The sequence below is a fragment of the Papio anubis genome, chromosome 1 (assembly GCF_008728515.1).
Source record: "Papio anubis isolate 15944 chromosome 1, Panubis1.0, whole genome shotgun sequence".
NCBI classification, from domain to species: Eukaryota; Metazoa; Chordata; class Mammalia; order Primates; family Cercopithecidae; genus Papio; species Papio anubis.
Window position 1 is genome coordinate 194,007,961 of NC_044976.1, and position 20,518 is coordinate 194,028,478.

Genomic DNA, 20,518 nt, shown 5'->3' on the forward strand with positions numbered 1-20,518 from the left:
GCTGAGACTGAATAAAGACAAACAAAAGAAGAAAAAGGGACAAATGGGCAAAGACTGAGCAGTATTTTTTTTCTCAAGTCCTCAATCAGTGAAGGAGAGAGAAGTACCACTAGCAACTGAACAGTGGGCTAAAGTGATAGAGGGAAGGCAAACAAATTAATTCAGTTGCTTTAACAGCAGTTATGTGGCATTGTGAGTTTGTGTTCAAGTCAGCTTCTGTTTGCCTTGATATATTTATCTTTGTGCTCTTTGAAATATGTGATGCTGAACTAATCTACATAGGAAGGTTACGTAATCTCCATGACCCATGAAACTCCATTTTTAGAAAAAGTGATCACATAATTAACACTTACTATTTATCTCATTGGTGGATTACTCCTTACTCTTCTTCCCTCTCTTTAATCATTTCATCACCATTTGTGTCTCCTGAATTGGATTTTTTGATTGATCAAGACATCTCAGACCCCTGCATAGCACACAGTTGTTTTCAAATCCTTCAAGGTGCCGCAGCTTGAAAAGAACTGTAGAAACCAGTCCATCAATCACTGTTGTAAAGTGTTCAAAGTGTCTCCCTGATTTGGCAACTCAACCTGTGTTTTAGGGAAAGATATGCCTTGGGAACAAAAGGTAAAAGATTCTCACCAACTTAGCCCACTCAGAGCACAGGGAAGAATCAAGTGTACTATCCACTGCATCACCCAGTGATCCTCCTAGGAATAAGAAGCGAAGGTGATTACTAGATTTTATAAAAACATGTTTTCATTTCCTTGTACTGGGTTTATTTTCTTCTCTCCCCATGCTCTGTTTTTGTTTTTCTGCCTTCCAGAGAGGCCCTCTCTCTACTTTACATCTTGTCATTCTCGCCACAATAAAACTAATTCTCTCTTTCTCTAGTTCCCTCTGTTACTCTCAAGGGTTTTCCTAGTGTAGTCTCCTACTGTATTGTACCATAGGCTAAATAATTGTTTGTTATTTTTTATAATGAGATGATGATGGCATTATCTGGAGGCCCAGCTTTTGTGAAACAAGGTGAGACTGGCTCAGGATAACACATTTGTGTCTTTTAAAGTGGTTTTCTTCTAATATCCAAAGAGCTAAATATGACCAGAATAAAGAACTATTTGCCAATATACCATTTTTATTGGAGACTCAAAACATTAAAAAAAACAAAAATCAGAACTGAGCATTGCCAGGAGAGGTCAGACTTGCCATAGGATAGACTTTCTGGGTTTCATGTGAAACCTCTACAGACAGAAGCGTATCCTATGTTCATGGCCTTTCTGGATGTAAACTGGAGTCTCTGACAAACTACAGTGCTTTTCCAAGCTCACCTCTCTAGTCTGTGATGAACACTATCAAATACACTAAGTGAAACACCAAAGCTTAGAGGGTGCTGGGCAACAGAAAATGGTGTCAGTTGGTCCAGCATTCGGACCTCATATTGATGGTTCTCCCCATCCTTGTCTCCTCCCTACTCCACCTTTGCTGCCCTTATGCTTGGTACCTCTCATTCTGGCTCTGCCCCTCTGGAAGATCCTCTCTGTATCCTCATCCCCTGATGGGTGGTGGCAATGTGTGCCCTGAGCCCTATGCTAAGGTGAGTGGTTTATTTCAGTGTTCTCAGCTTTTCCCCAGCTCAGTCCTCCCTCCTTCTCTGCAGCTTGGTCCTGGTTTCTTCTTGCCGACGTCTCCAAGCAGCAATGATGGCTTCATCGTCCATTTCTTCCTCTTCCTCTCTGTCAGTGCTTCTTCGATACTGGGACTGCCGTCCAGATGCAAACCTCCCTTCTTCTCTGTTTTCCGTCCTCTCTTTCTCTCCCTCTTCTTCAGACCTCATAAAGCTCTGGGTGAATTTCCTCTTGGCTCCAAATTCAGAGAAGTCTGACTTGGATGACTCTTCCACATCTTCCCAGTCTCTGGACCTGGCCCAATTTGGTTGCTGTGACTCTGGGGACTCTTCCCTTTCTGAGGGCTCTGGGGTCCGGCGGAAGAAGTAGGGCTCTGGGCTGCTCTCCTCTCGGGAACTTGAGGTCTCACTGTACGTGGACCTGGAGAACTTGTGCATCTCTCTGCCCTCCCTGGTGGAGGAAGACGAGAACCGTGAAGTGCTTCTTATAGAGTTGCCATTTGCCTCATGGTAGGAGGAGGTGTCCTGTTCCTCTGACTGGGATTTGGAAAACTTGTAACTGGAGGATTTAGACTCTGTCTCCCTGAGCAGGGATGATCTGGTGTACTTCCCCCTGGAACTTCCAGACCAGTCACTTTGGAAAGGAGGTTTTTCCTCTGTCCTGAGGCCACTGAGCCACTTATTAATACTGCTATCCATCTCTTTGCCAACTCTGCTGCCACTTGCATAGTGATCACAGACAGCCAGGGAGGAGGATGTGTCTGTTTCAGGTTTCTGGGAACTACTGCGGGAAGAATACCGGAAGGTCCCTATGGCGCTGTCAGTGTCCTCATCCCCATCACCCACACCATCATCCTCATCTTCCTTGACCTTCTTCTTCTTGAAGAGGGAGCTGCGTTTGTTGTCTGAAGCCAGCTTTTCCATTTTGTACTCAGACATCTTCTCCCTAAGCTCCATCTGCATCTCCTTTTCCTTCCGGCCAAGTTCCTTTAGGTCCACATTGTCAGCAAAGAGGCTGTAGATGGGCTTGCTGGTCCCCCTCACTTTGCTCCTGGAACTTTCAGGGGGCGAGCTCAGTGTGGTGTTGCAGGACAGCACAGACTGCATGTCAGAGCTGAGTCTTGCCTGGCTCTGAGGCAACAGGCAGCCACCCAAGGAGGAGCTGCTCTGTCCACTGAGCATGGAGACTTGGTCATCCCCCAGGCAACTGGCCGCTGGTACTGCCTTCATGCTTGCAACAGACGGGGAGCGGGACAACAGCAGCATTTCATTTTGCTTCTGAGCAAGGGTCTCGCTGACTACATTGGCAATCCAGTTCTGGATACTGGCAATGGAAATGGTGTCTCCAGGCCCCACTGGCAGGTTAGGCAGGGGTGTGATGGGATTGGAGGTTGAACACCCCGCTATGTTGCTTGCAGCCTGAGACAGGTGGGAGCGGTGGCTCTGGGTGCTCAGTACTGACGCCGTGTCCCCATCAGCACTGACTGAGGGGGCTGCAGACCAGAACGCAGACAGGGGAATGCTCCCGCTGGCCGTGGAGCTGTCCGCCTCCCAGCTTGCCATAGACTGGCTCTCCTCCAGCGTCTGCCGGCTTCTCTCCAGCAGCTCCAGCCTCCGTTGCCTCTTCTTAGCCAAGGCCGAGTCCTCCCCCTTGCTGAGCTCCACCACCTCCTCCCTGTTCTCACTGCCCACCTTCTTCTGGTGTTTCAGCTTCCAGGCCTGGTAGGCTGTCAGGCTGATGTCGGAGGGGTTCTTCTTCTCCCCCACTGCCTCCTCTGCACCGGGCTCACTGCTGCTGTCTCCTGCTTCCAAGTCTTTCTTGTGAAATCCAAACTGGATTCTCTTGATCTTCCATCTTTCCAGGGCAGTGAGCTTGTCCTTGTTCCTGCTGCAGAAGTTGTAGAAGGAGCTGGCCTCAGAGCCCAAGCTCTCCTCATCATCCTCCCGCACCCTGCTCCCTGCCTCTGAGCTCCTGTCTGCCGCCTCCTCTCTCTTGCTCTTAGCATGGTACCTCCGGGAAGCCTCCTTCTCAATCTCCAGCAGCCTCTCGTTCCACGCGTCCCAGGTGCTATCCGAGGACATCGAGTCTGAGCGGCGCCTCCCGCTGTGGTCTGGCCGGTTCAGCTCCAGCTGCTGCTTCAGGACCCAGATGTCGTGGCTGCTCACGCTCTCCCAGGCGCTGCTATCGCTCAGGGTGCGCCGCCGCCTCCCTACGGAGGAGCCAGCGTCGCTCTCCTCCTCCTCTTCCTCCTCCCTTCCCCACCTCCGGTGCCCTTCTGCTTGGTACCTCTCGTTTCGGCTCTGCCACTCCTGGATGATTCTCTCCACGTCCTCGTCCTCGTCCTCGTCCTCGAGCTGCTCCCCACCCTGGCCAGAGGAGGCTGAGCGCCGGCCACCTCCACCCTGGGGGACCTTGCCCGAGGGGAGGCCCTGCCCCTTCTTCCACTCCTCGTACAGTTTCTCCTCCTCCTCGTTGTCAATGAGGGTGAGGGGCTTGGAGGCCTGGCTGGCCTTCCCCAGGGAGGAGCCACTCAGGTGGCTGGTGCTGTCGTCCTCCTCCTCCACCGTCAGGGCATGCACTCTGGCCCCGAGCGTGCTCCCCATGCCCTCGCCCTCCTCAGCCTCAGCTGATTCCCCCTCCCTGCCGTAGTCCTCTTCTCTCTCCTCCATCAGCTTCTCGTTGAGCTCCCGCAGCTGCTTCAGGAAGCCGTCGTTGGGGTAGATGGCCCGCTTCTTGCGCACAGTCATCAACGCCTCCAGGATGGCCATATTGTGGAAGATCATCAGGTAGGCGACCACTAGAACTGCTGACCGGCTGATGCCCATTTCGCTGCTGACCAGGACTTTCCCTGAAAAGAAAACACAAGAGAAAATGATGTCATGACAGTGGCTTCCTTGTAGTGTTCTTGTTTGTTTTCTTTGGTAAGTGCGGTTTTAATGTGCTGCACTTAAGGTGTTTACTTTGCCTCTGAAGTTCATCGCGGCTCAAGACACAGGAGGGCTCAGCATCACTGACCCCATATTACAGATGGGGTCACCACATCTGTATGACACCACAGTCCCCACTGGCCCTGTATTATAAACACTGGACTGCATTTCTACTTTCTTCTCACAAACTGAGCATCAGAGGGAGGAGAAATAAAAGAACAGGGGGAAGGGTGATAAAGCAGAAAAGGAATGAGAGGCTAAGATAAATGAATCACAGAGAAATAGAATCTCGTGTTGGGAAGCATCATAAGTCACATCCTAAACTTGAGAATTCCCTTTACAACATCCCTGATGCTGGATCACCTGTCATACCTGTCATCCAGCCACTGCTGAGTGCTTCCAGTGACGGGGAGTTCATTAGCTCACATGGGCACATAGACACAACTCACTGCATTTTTGGATCACTCTAGTGCTTCAAAATTTCTTTCATATGTTAGGGAAAAGTATAAATTTCTGTAACAAGCATCTAATATTCCTGCTCTGACATTATAAAGTCAACAATGAATACATTGTATGAAACAGGGCTTTTATACAAAAATCCTGAAGAAGATTGCTATCATATTCTTCCATATATATATCATATTCTTCCATATATCATATTCATATTCATATCATATCCATATATCATATTCATATTCATATCATATCCATATATCATATTCATATTCATAATCATATATATCAGTCATATTCATATATATCATATTCTTCCATGTATATAATATATGATATATATCATATTCTTCCATGTATATCATATATATGATATATATATCATATTCTTCCATATATATATTTTATATATATATAAAATCTTTTCCTGGCTATTTTGAGTCCTTCAAACATTATTTGAACGTCTTCTCATGTTCTCTTACTATTCTAGCTACTTTCCTCCAGGTCAAAACTTGAATTTATCAGGTTTTTTTTTTTTTTTTTTTTTTTTAGGAGTTTGTATTCAGGATGGAGCAAGATATTTCAGGTTTGGACTGACTCACTCACACAGAGTAGAGTGGGCCCTTCCCCACCCTTGTTTGGGTCATTGGGGCTTTACTGATGCCATATAAGCTTGCAATATGGGTAGATATGCCACACAGTGAACTCAAGTTATCTTTTACATCCATCAACTGAAACTTGTAAAACAGTTTTTAAAAATTGCAATTAAGTCATGTTCCTTTTAATGTGCAGTCATTTTTAAACTTAAGGATAATTTTACAAATTCCTACTAACATCTTTTGGTGGGTTCAACAGATCAGTTATCTGCTTCTAGCCTCCCTTTTGGCTTTGCATCCTTCATGAACGTGACAAATATGCCTCCTATGCCTTCATCATAATAGCTGTTTAAAATGCAGACTGGGACCACTGGAGACCTTCTCCCTGCTCTCATCAATCTAACTTGCCAACAGTCTTTGGGGATGTTTGCTAAATCAGTTAAAAATCCTCTCTAACAATATGAGATGGGAGGTGACTTATTATTATATCTTTGCAGCAGTTAAGGTCATGTCTTTGTCACACAGGAGGTCAGAGACAGAAAATTCAGGGGACTTGAGGCCCAGTAATGATGAAAGGTGTTACTGCCAAGAGCCAGCAGCCACTAGAGGGAGGTAAATCAGCAGAGTCAAAGCCACAGGCCAGGGCGTGGTGGCTCATGTGTGTAATCCCAGCACTTTGGGAGGACAAGTTGGAGGATCGCTTGAGGCCAGGAGTTTGAGACCGGCCTGGCAACATAGCAAAACCTCATCTCTGAAAAACAAAAACAAAAAACCATGGCAAGCGCCTGTAGTCTCAGCTACTGGGAGGCTGAGGTGGGAGGATCACGTGAGCCCAGGAGGTTGAGACTGCAGTGAGTGGTGATTGTCCCACTGCATTCCAGCTCAGGCAACAGAATGAGACCCTGTCTCAAAAAGAAACAAACAAGGGTGCGGTGGCTCACATCTGTAATCCCAGCACTTTGGGAGGCCGAGGTGGGTGGATCACTTGAGGCCAGGAGTTCAAGACCAGCCTGGCCAACATGGCAAAACCCTGTCTCTATTAAAAGTACAAAAATTAGCTGGACGTGGTGGTGCATGCCTGTAATTCCAGCTATTCGGGAGGCTGAGGCAGGAGTATCACTTAAACCCAGGAGGCAAAGGCTGCAGTGAGCTGAGATCGCACCACTCCACTCCAGCCTGGGCAACAGAGTGATACTCTGTCTCCAAAACAAAACAAAATGAATAAACAAACAAAAAAACAAGCAAAAGCCTTATAAGGAGTATCTACAGAAGCACTTGTCTTTTTTCTCCTCTCACCCTCAGCTCAGGGCTTAGCTGTCCCTTACAAGGACCTCCCCTTCACCATCTGACCAGGCTACCATATACTGTGACTAGTCTCAAAGTCTCACTGGTTTTCTTTGGAGGTGGAATCACCAGACCAGCTTACTTCAGGACCCTTCAGGACACGACCAGCCAGTCTTCTTCACAGGGGCATCAAATACTACTTAGACTCAGTCTGGTGGAGACCAGGTTGGGGGGCCACGTCTTTCCTGCTGTGTTCCTAGCACACTGGGACTCCTCTGAGGAGCCTCAAGGGCAGCCAGAAGGACAAGAGAGAGGCTGGGTGGGTGAGACTCAGGGATCTTTACCCACTTCACCCAGAGCAGCAACAGGATTTTCTGTCTTCTCTGTTAGAGGTAGGCTGATGCTATATAGATTCTTCTCTGCACAACTCTAGGGGGACTCTTCACATCGAAATGAAAATATCAAAATATACTTGGGTTATGGTGAAAATTTGCCAACAGTAAAATGGTTTGAGGAAGGTAGTGTTTTTCTAATTTGCAGAGTTACCATTTTGATTACCAGCAGGGCTGACTGTGAAGAGTCCCTGTTTTTAAAATTTGAAAAGTACAAGCCGGGCATGGTGGCTCACACCTGTAATCCCAGCACCATGGAAGGCCGAGGTGGTGGATCACTTGAAGTCAGGAGTTTGAGACTGGCATGGCCAACATGGTTCCCTTGTCAATACTAAAAATACAAAAATTAGCTGAGCAGTAGTGACACGTGCCTGCAATTGCCGCTGATCAGGAGGCTGAGGCATGAGAACCCTTGAGTCTGGGAGGCGGAGGTAGTGAGCCAAGATCACATTACTGCACTCCATCCTGGGTGACAGAGTGAGACTCAAAAAAAAGACCTTCAAAAAAAAATTTTTTTTTTTTTTTTGAAGAGTACAGCTACTGGGGAAGAGCATCAGACTTGAGCAAGACTGGATTTGAATTCTCTACACTCTCAGTATGCCTTTATATGGCAGGCAATTGTACTATACTCTCCCAATTCAAATTCCCTCTTTCCTCAGAACGTACCCCTCGCCACACCTGTATTTGCCCAGAAGCCACCCCACTTGCCACTGTTGATGGAACTCAGGGTACACAAAAGGACCAGTATCTGACAAATTCTCCAGGAAATTTGGAAATGGGACTGAGGCAGGAAATTAGCTAGTTTGATGTCAGGCCTGTGGATGGCCATTTGCTATCTGAAGTAGAGAGAGAAAGAAGAGAGAAGCCAAGAGTCCTGAGATTGTCCAGTCCTTGTTCCAGGCCTGCCCCGCGTGCCAGGCTCCTGTCTTTGGCTTCTTTCCTGCATCTTCAGAATTAATGCCTTTGCTGCTTGTAAAGGAGTTTGAGATGGTTTCCACACACTAGCAACAAAGAGAATCTTGATTATTACACCGTGCACCATACAAAGTCACCACTTAATCTTCCATGGATCTCAACTTCCCAGTGTGTACAATGTAAATAACAACACCCCCTTATAGGCTCTTTGTGATTATCACGTAAAACGCCGGCGCCAGGTGTTTCTGTCGCTGTTCTGGAGAACTGACTCCCAAGCATCCTAGAGTAGAGGAAACCACAGGACCTAAGGCTCAGGGAGTAATTATAGGGATGCCACGACCTCTCTGCGGTGGAGTAGGAACGACCCACAAAAGCAACAAGCACAGCAACAATAAGGGCCTTTCGCTGCCTGGCCGGGAGAGTGAGGCTGAATAGGGAGGAGATGCCCGCAGGGCACACTGGCCCCTGCAAGGGATCTGGACACCCTGCTCTCAGACCTACGCTCTCGGGCCGGGTGTAGCTGACACGCTGGCTCCTGGCCAGCATGACCCAGCCCGCCTTGGGTATGCTGCAGGGAAGGCCGCGCCTGGGTTGCACCCGCGACGGGAAACTTCCTGCTGAGCCCGCTCGGCTCCTGGCACCGACTCCGCCTCCGCGTTTGGGCGCGTTCTTCTTCCCTCCATCCCCAACGCTGGCTATAGCTTCTGCGATGCGTTCCACATTCTAGGATCGGTCTTATCCGCCCTGGGATGCTGCTGGGGACCGCCGGCTCGTGGCCGTGTCCACATGCTGGAGCTCCGCTTCGAGGTCGGCCGGTGCGCGCCAGGGCCACCGAGCGAGGTGGGACACACTCTCCAGGCCGCAGACGACCGACAGACCCTTTCAATCCCACATTGGTCAAACGTCCTACATTTTAAAAAGATGGAGTTTTTTCGGCCGGGCGCGGTGGCTTATTGTAATCCCAGCACTTTTGGAGGCCGAGGCGGGCGGATCACCTGAGGTTGGGAGTTCGAGACCACTCTGGCCAACATGTCGAAATCCCGTCTCTACTACAAATACAAAAATTAGCTGGGCGTGGTAACGGGCGTCTGTAATCCCAGCTACTCGGGATGCTAAGGCAGAAGACTCGCTTGAACCCAGAAGACGGAGGTTGCAGTGATCCGTAGATGGCACCATTGCACTCCAGACCGGGTGACAAGAGTGAGACTCCGCCTCAAAAAAAAAAAAAGGAGTTGTTAAGCATTGAAAAGAGGAGAAAACTGAAAACTGTTTATATGTGTGTGTATGTATATATGTGTGTATATATGTATATGTGTATACATACACATACATACCTCTCTCTATATATATAAAATTTACACACACACATACACATATATCAAATATGTGTATTTGGCCAGGCATGGTGGCTCACGCCTGTAATCTCAGCACTTTGGGAGGCTGAGGTGGGAGGATCACTTGAGCCCAGGAGGTCAGGGCTATAGTGAGCACTCCAGCAGCCTGGGCAACAGAGCTGCATCCTGTCTCTAAAAATAAAAAGTAAAAATAATAAAAAAAGAAAATATGTGTGCTTGTAATTTCCATTAGAAGTTACCTAACCTGGCCATTGGTGGTGACAGGAAATGCCCTTTCCAGGAAATTATTAACAATATTATTATAGCAATGGCTATAATTTTTAAAGCATTTATTGTGCCAAGTGTTGTCCCAAGGGAGTTACTTTATATGCATTTTTAAAACGTTATTCCTCACAGCAACTTTAGGATCTGATATTTTTGTCTTTGTTCTCTGGATAAGGAAACTGCAGTTCCCAGGGCTAAAGGAAATGGCCCAAGGTCACATTGTATATACAGTGTAGCAAATCCTGGACTCAAACCCAGGTTTCTGGACACCAAATTCTGAACTCTTCCCAGTCAGGCTGTCGGCCCCATTGCATGGGCTCTACCCCTCCTCCCTGAGGTCTGTGACCTCTGTAGACTAGTCTCATGTCGCCTTTCACTTGGATATAGCAATAGCAGCCCCTCTCTATGAAAGCATATAAAGCACTACTCTCTACTTTTCCAACTCGGTCTGTTCTTCAAGGTGGAGGGAGGGAGTTTTCTAAAACATAAATCAGATCAAGGTGCTGCTCCAATTTCTTACCCTGGCTTTTAGCTTCCTGTTTGATGGCGGGGGAGGCCCTGCCACTCCAATCTTCATCCACCATGCTCATCCACACTGGCCTTTGATTCCTGAACACACCAAGCTTTCCACCTTTGGATCTTTGCACTACTAGTTCTCTTCCGCAGGAATGCTCTTCTTCCAGTTTTCCCATGGCTAGCTCTTTGTCACTTGGCTTAAATGTCCCATTGTCAGAAGGCCTCCTCCACCATGCTCTCCAAGGAGCTAGTCAGTCGCTCTAGCACATTGTCCTAGCTAGTCTCTGCCTGATGCTTATCACCATCTGACATTTTTCTCTCTTTTTTTCATTTTCTGTCCCCTTTTACAGTGTAAGAGTCAAAGGCTGGAAGCGTTGCCTGTATCTTTCACCACAGTGCCTAGAATGGTACTTGGTACATGCTAGGCACTCAGTAATTATTTACTGGATGAATGATTATCCTGTCTTTTCTCCTTTTCTTAGAGAAAACAGTGTTCTTAAGACAGATACCCTCCAGACACGCCAACTAATCAGGTTTTCTTAACATACCCCACGTTGCTCTTCCCCCTGTGGAATTCCGGCAGCCTGGAGCAGGCAGACCCCTCTCACCTCTGTAAGTGAGCAGCGCCTCATCGAGGAACTCAGCCGCCTTCCGGAAATGCTGGGAAATGTCCACCTCAGGAAAATCATCCACCTCCACACCCAGGTACTGGATCTCCAGGCCAGTGTAGAATTCGGGGCCAGTGTAAACGCCAGTGCCATGCGCAGCATTCAGAATGTGGGTGATTCCCAGCCTCTTCAGCCTCCCCTTGTTCACAGCCACACTCCTGGGGGAAGAGGCAGGGACCTGTTTGCCAGAGTCGGAACTAGAAAGGTGTGTCACCACTGCCATGGCGAGCCTGCCTCAGTCGGTCTGGGGCCACAGCTGGGCAAGTACCTCCTTTTCTGCCCTGGTTGTCTGGGGATCACTGCAAATACCATTATAGAAAGAGTTGATGGCTTGGCCTCAGCAAAAGGGAGAAAAGACAGGGAGTTAGGCAAGGAAGGACGAGATGAAGAGGCCAACAAAGTGACATGAAAGGAAACATTTGAATGATCCAGAGACTTGTAGTTTAAAACCTCATGCCTTGGGAATGGACATTCATCAAGGCACAAAAGTGGCAGGCACAAAAAATAAAATTAAGTGTATTCTGCATTGATATGGCATGCTTATAACTGTCAAAATCCTTTCACATGCATTAGTTCATGTTATCCTAACAATAAATTTAAGAAGTAGACAGGGACACTAGTTTTATTCCCATTTGAAGATTATAAAACTCAGTCTGAGAGCTCTTATAACTTCCCAAGAGTGTGAAAGGAGCAAAAGACAACAAGAACTAGTGTTTTAGATTTCTAGTTCAGAGCGCTTTTTGCTGTAGCTGTATAAGTGTAGCTTCATTTGAAGAGGCCCTGAGGACAGGTTGTCCGAGAAGGACCAAAAGCTTTTAGCTAAGGATACCTGGCGATGGCTGGGTTCTCAGTGACCATGAGATGAATGCTCCTGGATCTGAAGATCTATCTAAAGATCACGTAGGACTTGGTGCCCAGCGCTGAGGATCAAGTTCTAGGCAACGGATGACTCCTTGGTGAAGATGAGACCCACTGTCCAATGCTGTTTTCCCTATTCCCTCCCCTGAGGCCAAATTTCCTCCTTTGCTTCTGGATATCCAGATAATTACACTGGGAAAACATCTCATTAAGTATTTGATGAATCAGCAAAATATTTGTTTCACTAATTAACCTGGTGGTAGCAATTATGCACTGGCATCCTAAAGAAATAGGATGTGAGTGAGTTGTTTTTGTTCTGGAAGCCCCTGATAAACTTTTAGAAAATAATAGTTTTTGGATTATAAAAACAATGTCTACTTTAGGAAACCTGTACAAGTCAAAGGAAATCTAAAGAGAAAATAAAAACCACTTTTAAAAACACCTCCCAGAGAGAAACATTGTTATCATTTTCTCACATTTCCTTCTAACTGTTGTCTATACAAAAACATGCACGCACATACACACACATCTATTGCTCAATTAGCAGCACACTTACTTACATGTCTTCTCTTGTAATCTAATTCTTTCTTACTGTATTGTGAACGTTTTCCTACGTTGGTAATTACATATGCATGTCAATATTATTATCAATGGCTCCTAGTGTCCGGTTCTGTGGTAGCTACAGATGTCATGAGATGGTGAAGTTGGCAAGACTCTGTGGCAGCAAAGGAGGCCCAGAGAAGGCCTTCTTGAGGGACAAGAGAGTCCTGGCAAGAGGGCAAAGGATAAGCAGTCATGGCGGCATCTTGCCTGGAGACCTCTGAATGCAGGTGACCGAAGGGGCCTTTCTCTGGACTGGGGCAGGGTAAGTGGCTAGGCAGCCTCATTGTGCTGGATGGACCTATGGGTGCCTTTGGTGAAAGTTGGGGGAGTTTCGTCTGTCTCAGGCACTAACCAGAGGGGTAGGACAAAGGGTCATGAAGAGCAGTCAGACTCACTTCTCAGCTATGAAGACATTGGGCCAGACCTCATCCACCTCATTCCAGGGAGCCTCTTGGCGATCCTGAACCAGAGCCCGCTGTAGGTCCAGGACGCAGGGCGTATTATAGAGGCTGGTGTCGTCCATCTTCTCCCTGACGCGGTTGTACAGGTCCTCCACCAGCAGCTGTTCAGCAGACTCCAGCATGCCTGGACACTCTGCGTCTGCTCTGACCCCCCGTGGCTTGAGTTCTAGAGGAGACAGGCAGCATTCTCATCAGAGAGTTAGGAATATCATGGCCTTCCTTGTTCCTGGGGGGAACATGCTCTTGGCCAGTTCGCTGCCAAGATTTTGGCCGTGAACTGAATGCCAGCAGGATCTCCCAGGAAGGATTTTAATTGGGCCCAGGGTACCTGCTGCACTGGCACAGACACTTGTAATCAGGGTCAGCAAGAGGACTGTATAGATGTGGGTAAAGGGGATCTAATTTCTTTTACTCCCTCCCATGCTTCTCAGAAGCTGGTCAATAATTTTTTAGACCAAGTTCCTTAAGTACTAGGTGTACTTTGATTCGTACTTAATAATTCCCACAGTGCCCAGTACAAAGTGGATGCTCAGAAGTATTTACCGGCCAGGCGCAGTGGCTCACGTCTGTAACCCCAGCACTTTGGGAGGCTGAGGTGGGCGGATGGCCTGAGGTCAGGAGTTCAAGACCAACCTGGCCAACATGGTGAAACACTGTCTCTACAAAAAATACAAAATTAGCCAAGCGTGGTGGTGAGCGCCTGTAATCCCAGCTACTTGGGAGGCTGAGGCAGGAGAATCACTTGAACCTGGGAAGTGAAGGTTGCAGTGAGCTGAGAGCGCGCCATTGCACTCCAGCCTGGTCAAAAAGAACGACTCTGTCTCAAAAAAAAAGAAAAGAAAAGAAAAGAAAAAAGGTAGGAGTATTTACCAAATGAGTGAATGGCGTTCATTCATAGTATAATTCACTCTGTTAGTTTGACTCTTTTACATATGGATTGCAAATAACCCTGGGAAAAGTAAAACTTTCAGCAGTGATTTATGCAATATTACCTTCTAATATACGTCTAATTTACTGATTTATTTCTTGTATTGTCTCCTTCCCCCTACTAGAATGTAAGGACCTATGATTCTCAGCCTCCCAGCCCACAGATAGGTGGCAAAGATTGGCCATGAGCTCTCATTCTAATCTCAAAACGTGACTCAGGGCCTTTCTGACAACAGGTCCGAAAAGTTCAAACTCCAAATGAACTCAAATCCCAACTCACTCACATCTGGGGTGAATCTTTATCTTCTTCTAATAATATATTTGCTCACAGTTTATCAAATTTGGGGAAATGTAAGATGTTTTCTTTCTTTAAGTTAGACAAAAATAAGAAAAACAAAATCGTTCCTCTCATGTGGTAGCCAAAAATACTGAACAGAGAGAGAGAGAAAAAAAAGAAGCTGGAAAGATGTGTCCTCTGTGTTCCCCATAGCCTCTTGCTGGCACCATCTCTTTCCCTGATGGGCAGTCTCTGGGTGGGGGCTGCAGAGAGAGTCCAGCCACATTTGGAAGGTAGACTTGGCCCAGCCCCTCATGGAATCTGCTCCTCCCAGGAGTCTGTAAGCAGGGCTTGCTGCTCATGGACTGCAAATCCTGGGAGCCTTGGGTTCTGCCTGGGGCTCAGGATTTCATTTCCCTCCTCTCTTCCCTCCTCTAACCCCCCCTGAGGGACCCCCATGTCCCTACATCAGGGCTCAGCTCTAAACGTTCTCTGATCTTCATTTCAAACGCAGAAAGAAGAAAACTCCTGCAATCCCAGAGCTCTATTTTGTTTAAAAATAGATGAAGTGTTCCTATTTTCTCCACCATGCAGTTTTCTCCCCTGGCTCTCCTGGAGTCTTTCATAGCAAATGCAGCCCCCTCTCCTTCCGTTGTCTACTTAGATGTCTTTCCCTTACTACATATAAAAAATGGGACTCCTGACACCTCATTAAAATACACAGTATTGTCTTCCTCGGCTATTTATCTAGCAGGTGTTGTTTCCATTTCTTTTCTTTTCAATTTAAAAACAAATGTCCCAGCCCTTCACCCCTGATGGCAACTCCTGCTTTCCCTAGGTCTCTGGTTCACACTTCAGCCTCTGTAGAGTTTGCCTCCCTCCCTGCATCAATTTCTTTCTATTACCTGACATTTCTTCAGCAGAGAGTAAAGCCCACACATTTCTCCCCTACACTCTTGGATGTGTGGCATATGCAGACTTTCATGAAAGCGGAAGGTTTTCAACACACATTTTTACCCCTGTGATCACTAGTGAGCATGGCGGTGTTTTGAAATATCACCTGATACATTTTCCTTTCTCTCTAATATATTGTTTTTTCTCCCCCTACAGCCCTTCAGCCACTAAGGCTAATGAAACTTAGATTTGATGCCCCCAGAGAAGGGAAGAATAAAGAGCCAGGATAAAAAAAGGCATTGCACATCTTTTGGTTTCAAACTAGACTGAATGTCCATAGCATTCTATAGACTTGAAAGTGAAGCTTTCAAAGAGAGAAAGTTTTTTATTTTTTTTCTCCCCACAATTCCTAAAGCTGGACTTTTACTTATCAAGAACCAAAGCCTGGAAAATGATCCATAGAATGAAGCACAAAGCAGAGATGATGCAGAATGGAAGGTTAGGGAAACTTCCAACCACAAAAGAGGAAGAAAAGACTTTCCAGAGCTACGGTGGCACTAGGAGCAATTCAGAGAGAACTGGACCAGGGTGAAGACACTGCCTGGGTTTGGGGGCAAGATATCTTGGAGCAAGATATCTTGGGATAAGATATCTTGGAGCAAGATAACAGAGACCCTAGGTATGGAAGAAAAAGAAAAAAAAAAAAATCCCCCGAAGCAGATGAGTCTTTGAGAAGATGGGGCCTCCTAGAATGCCCGGAACAGTCAGCAACAGCAAGTCAAATTTCTGGTTCTATGTGAAGTGTGTAAGAGGTCCAGATGTCCTCTAGAGATCCTGGTGGAGACCCAAATGGGTCAGGGGACAAAGAAGGGACCAGAGTAAGAATGGACAAAGAGTAGCATGTGATTCTCATAATGAAAGACCAAGGAAAGGATTGTGGCCACCAGCGGTGGTTGCAAGATTAAGTCCAAAGGCCAGCTGGGCCTTGCTTCATCAGTGTGCACCTTGTCCCACTCCACCCCATCTCACCAGAGTTGTGAGGCTACCCAGGGAGAAGGGAGAAGAAAGGGGAAGAAAGAAATTGCAAAAGATTATTTACCTGAAATTGATTAGAAAAAAAAATCCATCTAATCTAGATAAGTATCTTTGAATGAAATACAATAATATGTTGTCTGCTTCAAAATTTTACTGTGTAAATATTAACATATTTAATATTGGGTGCTCCCCACCCAAGCTTTTCCCTCCTTCCCATGCACCCTTCAGTTTGAAGCATCTTTAAGCACTGGTGGAAGTGCAGGTCTAAGTCTGGGCTCCCTTGGAAGAGAAACCTCTGGATGCTTCTGGCCATTTCTTGGGCTCTTAGGTCTGTGCCTCTGCCATAAGCCACCTCAGGACCCCTGACGTAACCAAAAATTGAGCAGGAGGCCCTAGGAACAGATTGGTGCTGACTCTCTGGTTGTCCCTGTTCATGCTGATGCATAATTATTTCCACTTCCTTCCTATCAAAGTTGAGGAGGTGGAGTTGGCAGAACTACCTTCTGCAGATCTACTCTTCCTAACGTAATGGGCAGCACCTGAGAGGCACATTGACATCTTCCAATGGCCCCCCTCTAAGGGTCTCCTGATGACCACTGGACTTTGCTTCCACCCAGCTTTTGATTGCATTACCTTCATTGATGATCTGTTTGGCTGCAATGGCTGAGGAGAGGTGAATGGGTTCCATGAAAATGCTTTCTGTTTCTGCATCTGAGACCATCGAACACCTAAGGGAAGAGGATATTCATGTGAGATAAGCCTGCAGCATCTGAATTAAAGGCATTCTTTTAGATGAGAAACCTGGTTCTGATTTTAGCAACAAGTAGGGAACAACGAATGATCAAGGCAAAGCCTTCCTAAGTTTAAGGACCCAAGAATACAGAACACTGGGCATCCTGTGACTCAGATGCCCACCTGTTTTCAGATCACAGTTGGCACTGATGCTGTGTGATGTTTAATGACATGGTAGTCTATGTTGGGAAGGCAAGAGTGTATGTCTGTGCTTGGGGGAACCCACCCTGATGTGGCTTCACTTTCTTGGATGTCCTGCTGCTCATTTAAAAAATTTTGTCTCTTTTTCCTCTGCTATCAATCTATAGGATGTCCTTAATTGTGCCTTTGCCAGTCTTCTGCTTGACTGCTGGACTGAATAGGTTGCCACCACTCTTTCTGTTCCCTCTGTTCTCCATTCCTTCTCCAAGTTTGTAAGGGAATGGGCTAATGATGAAGGACTGGCATACCACCAAGTGAAATGCCAAAGATGAACTCAAATGCACAGGTACTGATTCTGAGCACATGAAATCAAGAGTCAGGCTGAGCCCAGGGATGCAAAGAAAGTAACTTGGGTAAATGTCAAAGCAATTTCCCAAAAATAATTCAGTGCAGTTGTCAAAAAGAGACCTTTAGGAACGTGGAGAGTCTAGAGCAGAGACAAGACTTGGGACTGCACTATGGTGGTGGGGATGGGACCACACCGTAGTTCACTAGTAAATGCCTTTCTAGTGAGTTGTCCTGTTTTCGAGGTGTTCAGATGAGCTTTGGGTCATTTTCTTTTGTCTGCTCAGTCTTTCCTTTAGGTCTAGAGAGGGAGGATTTAATGGATACCATTTGTGAGTGCGTTCTATGAATTTAATTCTGACAAACCCTCCACAAATGAGGTATTATTTTTATTCCTGCATTACCGATGAGAAAACTGTGGCTCAGAAAGATTAAGAAAATTGTCCAAGGCAGTAAGTAAATGGCAGGGCTAAGTTGAGAACATAGGGCAGTCCTGCTGTAGGTCCAGTGTTCTCTACACAATACACAGATACCATTTAGATTAGAACAGGGAGGTGGGTTGGTTAGTGGAAGCAACCTCAGCTGGATTCCCAGACTCAATGCAGACTTTGACAGGTAAGAAATGCTTATTGGAAGCCTAGATGCATGGATGAATTACGCTGAGTAAAGTTGAGTTGAGCAGAATCTAGATGAGCTGAACAAAGCTGACTTGAGCTGAGACAAGTTGAGATTGAATTAAGTTGAATTGATTAGCAGAACAATTCTCTCGTGCATCCACAACATGAGTCCACCCTAGGGAGAATGATGTGCTCAGCGTCAGCAAGGCCAATGCTCTTGCCAGGAGAAAGAAGTAGCCTGGGACTCCACCAAGGACATGGCCAGAACTGCCTATGCCACCTCAAGGACAGCATGATGTGGCATCATCATCCATAGTATCTGAGAGTTTTCTGATAGCAGTTGTGCCGGCTCATTCCTATTCCAGCACCAAGTACTCCTGTGACCAAAAATGCATTTTCAAATATGCATGACTGGGGAGTGGGAGTGGATTAAGGGTGAGCTTTGTTCACTAGAGGCTGCATGGGCAGGTCTGGCCATATCCTGAGTAGATTCACAGGCTAATCCTTTCTCCTGGCAAAGTTATTTCCTTCTCCATGGCCTGGTTGACACTGGGCACAGCATTCTCCTGAAATTGGACAACAATTTGTGGATGGTTATTACAAAATAATTGTTCTGCTAATCAACTCATTTTTTAATATTTCAATAGGTTTTTGGGGAACAGGTGGTGTCTGGTTACATGGACATGTTCTTTAGTGGTGATTTCTGAGAGTTTGGTGCACCTATCACCAGAGCAGTGTACACTGTATCCAATGTGTAATTTTCTATCCCTCACCACCTCCCATCCTTCCCCCCAAGTCCCCAAAGTCCTTTGTATCATTCTTATGCCTTTGCCTCCTCAAACCTTAGTCCCTACTTATAAGTGAAAACATACAATGTTTGGTTTTCCATTCCTGAATTACTTCACTTACAATAATGGCCTCCAATTCTATCCAGGTTGCTGCAAATGCCATTATTTTAGACCATTTTTTGGCTATTATTTCATAGCATATATGTGTGTGTGTGTGTGTGTATATATGTGTGTGTATATGTGTATGTATGTATGTGTGTGTATGTGTGTGTATATATATGCACCACATGTTCTTTATCCACTTGTTGATTGATGGGCATTTGGGCTGGTTCCATGTTTTCACAAGCGAATTGTGCTGCTATAAACGTACGCATATAAACAAGTCTTTTTCACATAATGACTTCTTTTCCTCTGGGTATATAGTCAGGAGTGGGATTGCTACCAAATGGGAGATCTACTTTAGTTCTTAAGGAACCTCCCTACTGTTTTCAATAGTGGTTGTACTAGTTTACATTCCCACAAGCAGTGTAAAGTGTTCCCTTTATACCACATCCATGCTAACATCTACTATCTTTTGATTTTTAAATTATGGCCATTCTTGCTGGAGTCAGGTAGTATCATGTTGTGGTTTGATTTGCATTTCCCCGATAATTAGTGATGTTGAGCATTTTTAAATATGTTTGTTGTTAACCATAGTGTATCTTCTTTTGAGAATTGTCTATTCATGTCCTTAACCCACTTTTTGACGGAATTGTTTTTTTTTTTTTTTCCTTGCTGATTTGTTTGAGTTCCTTGTAAAATCTGGATATTAGCCCTTCGTTGGATGCATGGTTTGCAAAGATTTTCTCCCACTCTGTGGGTTGTCTGTTTACTCTGCTGATTATTTCTTTTGCTGTGCAGAAGCTTTTTAGTTTAATTAAGTCCCATTTATTTATCTTTGTTTTTGTTGCATTTGCTTTTGGGTTATTGGTCATGAAGTCTTTGCCTAAGCCAATGCCTAGAAGGGTTTTTCTGATGTAATCTTCTAGAATTTTTATGGTTTCAGGTCTTAGATTTAAGTCTTTGATCCATCTTGAATTAATTTTTGTATAAGGTGAGAGATGAGGATCCAGTTTCATTCTTTTACATGTAGCTTACCAACTATCCCAGCACCATTTGTTGAGTATGGTGTCCTATCCCCACTTTATGTTTTTGTTTGCTGTGTTGAAGGTCAGTTGGCTATAAGTATTTGACTTTATTTCTGGGTTCTCTATTCTGTTCCACTGGTCTATGTGCCTATTTTTATACCAGTACCATGCTGTTTTGGTGACTATAGTCTTATAATATAGTTTGAAGTCAGGTAATGTGATGCCTCCAGATTTGTTCTTTTTGCTTAGTCTTGCTCTGGCTGTGTAGGCTCTTTTTTGGTTCCATATTAATTTTAGAAATTTTTTGTCCAGTTCTGTGAAGAATGATGATGGTATTTTGATGGGAATTTCACTGAATTTGTAGATTGGTTTTGGCAGTATGCTCATTTTTCACAATATTGATTCTACCCATCCATGCGCATGGGATGGGTTTCCATTGGTTTGTGTCATCTATGATTTCTTTCAACAGTGTTTTGTAACTTTCCTTGTAGAAGTCTTTCACCTTCTTGGTTAGGCATCTTCCTAAGCATTTTTTTTGGCAGCTATTTTTTTTTTTTTTTTTGAGACGGAGTCTCGCTCTGTCGCCCAGGCTGCAGTGCAGTGGCGCGATCTCGGCTCACTGCAAGCTCCACCTCCCGGGTTCACGCCATTCTCC

General features: G+C 45.8%; 1 protein-coding gene across 2 annotated transcripts in view; it reads right to left on the minus strand.

Moving 5' to 3' along the window:
• Nucleotides 1-1,116: 1,116 nt before the first annotated feature.
• Nucleotides 1,117-20,518, minus strand: part of DUSP27 (dual specificity phosphatase 27, atypical) — a 39,151-nt gene continuing 19,749 nt past the window's right edge. For both annotated transcript variants that reach the window (XM_009193093.4, XM_009193098.4), the window contains exons 3-6: nt 16,687-16,781; nt 12,855-13,086; nt 10,939-11,156; nt 1,117-4,476 (exon numbers count right to left, since the gene is read on the minus strand). In XM_009193093.4, the coding sequence (XP_009191357.2) occupies nt 1,637-4,476; nt 10,939-11,156; nt 12,855-13,086; nt 16,687-16,781 (3,385 nt within the window). In that variant the 3' untranslated portion in view covers nt 1,117-1,636. The remainder of the gene's footprint in view (nt 4,477-10,938; nt 11,157-12,854; nt 13,087-16,686; nt 16,782-20,518) is intronic.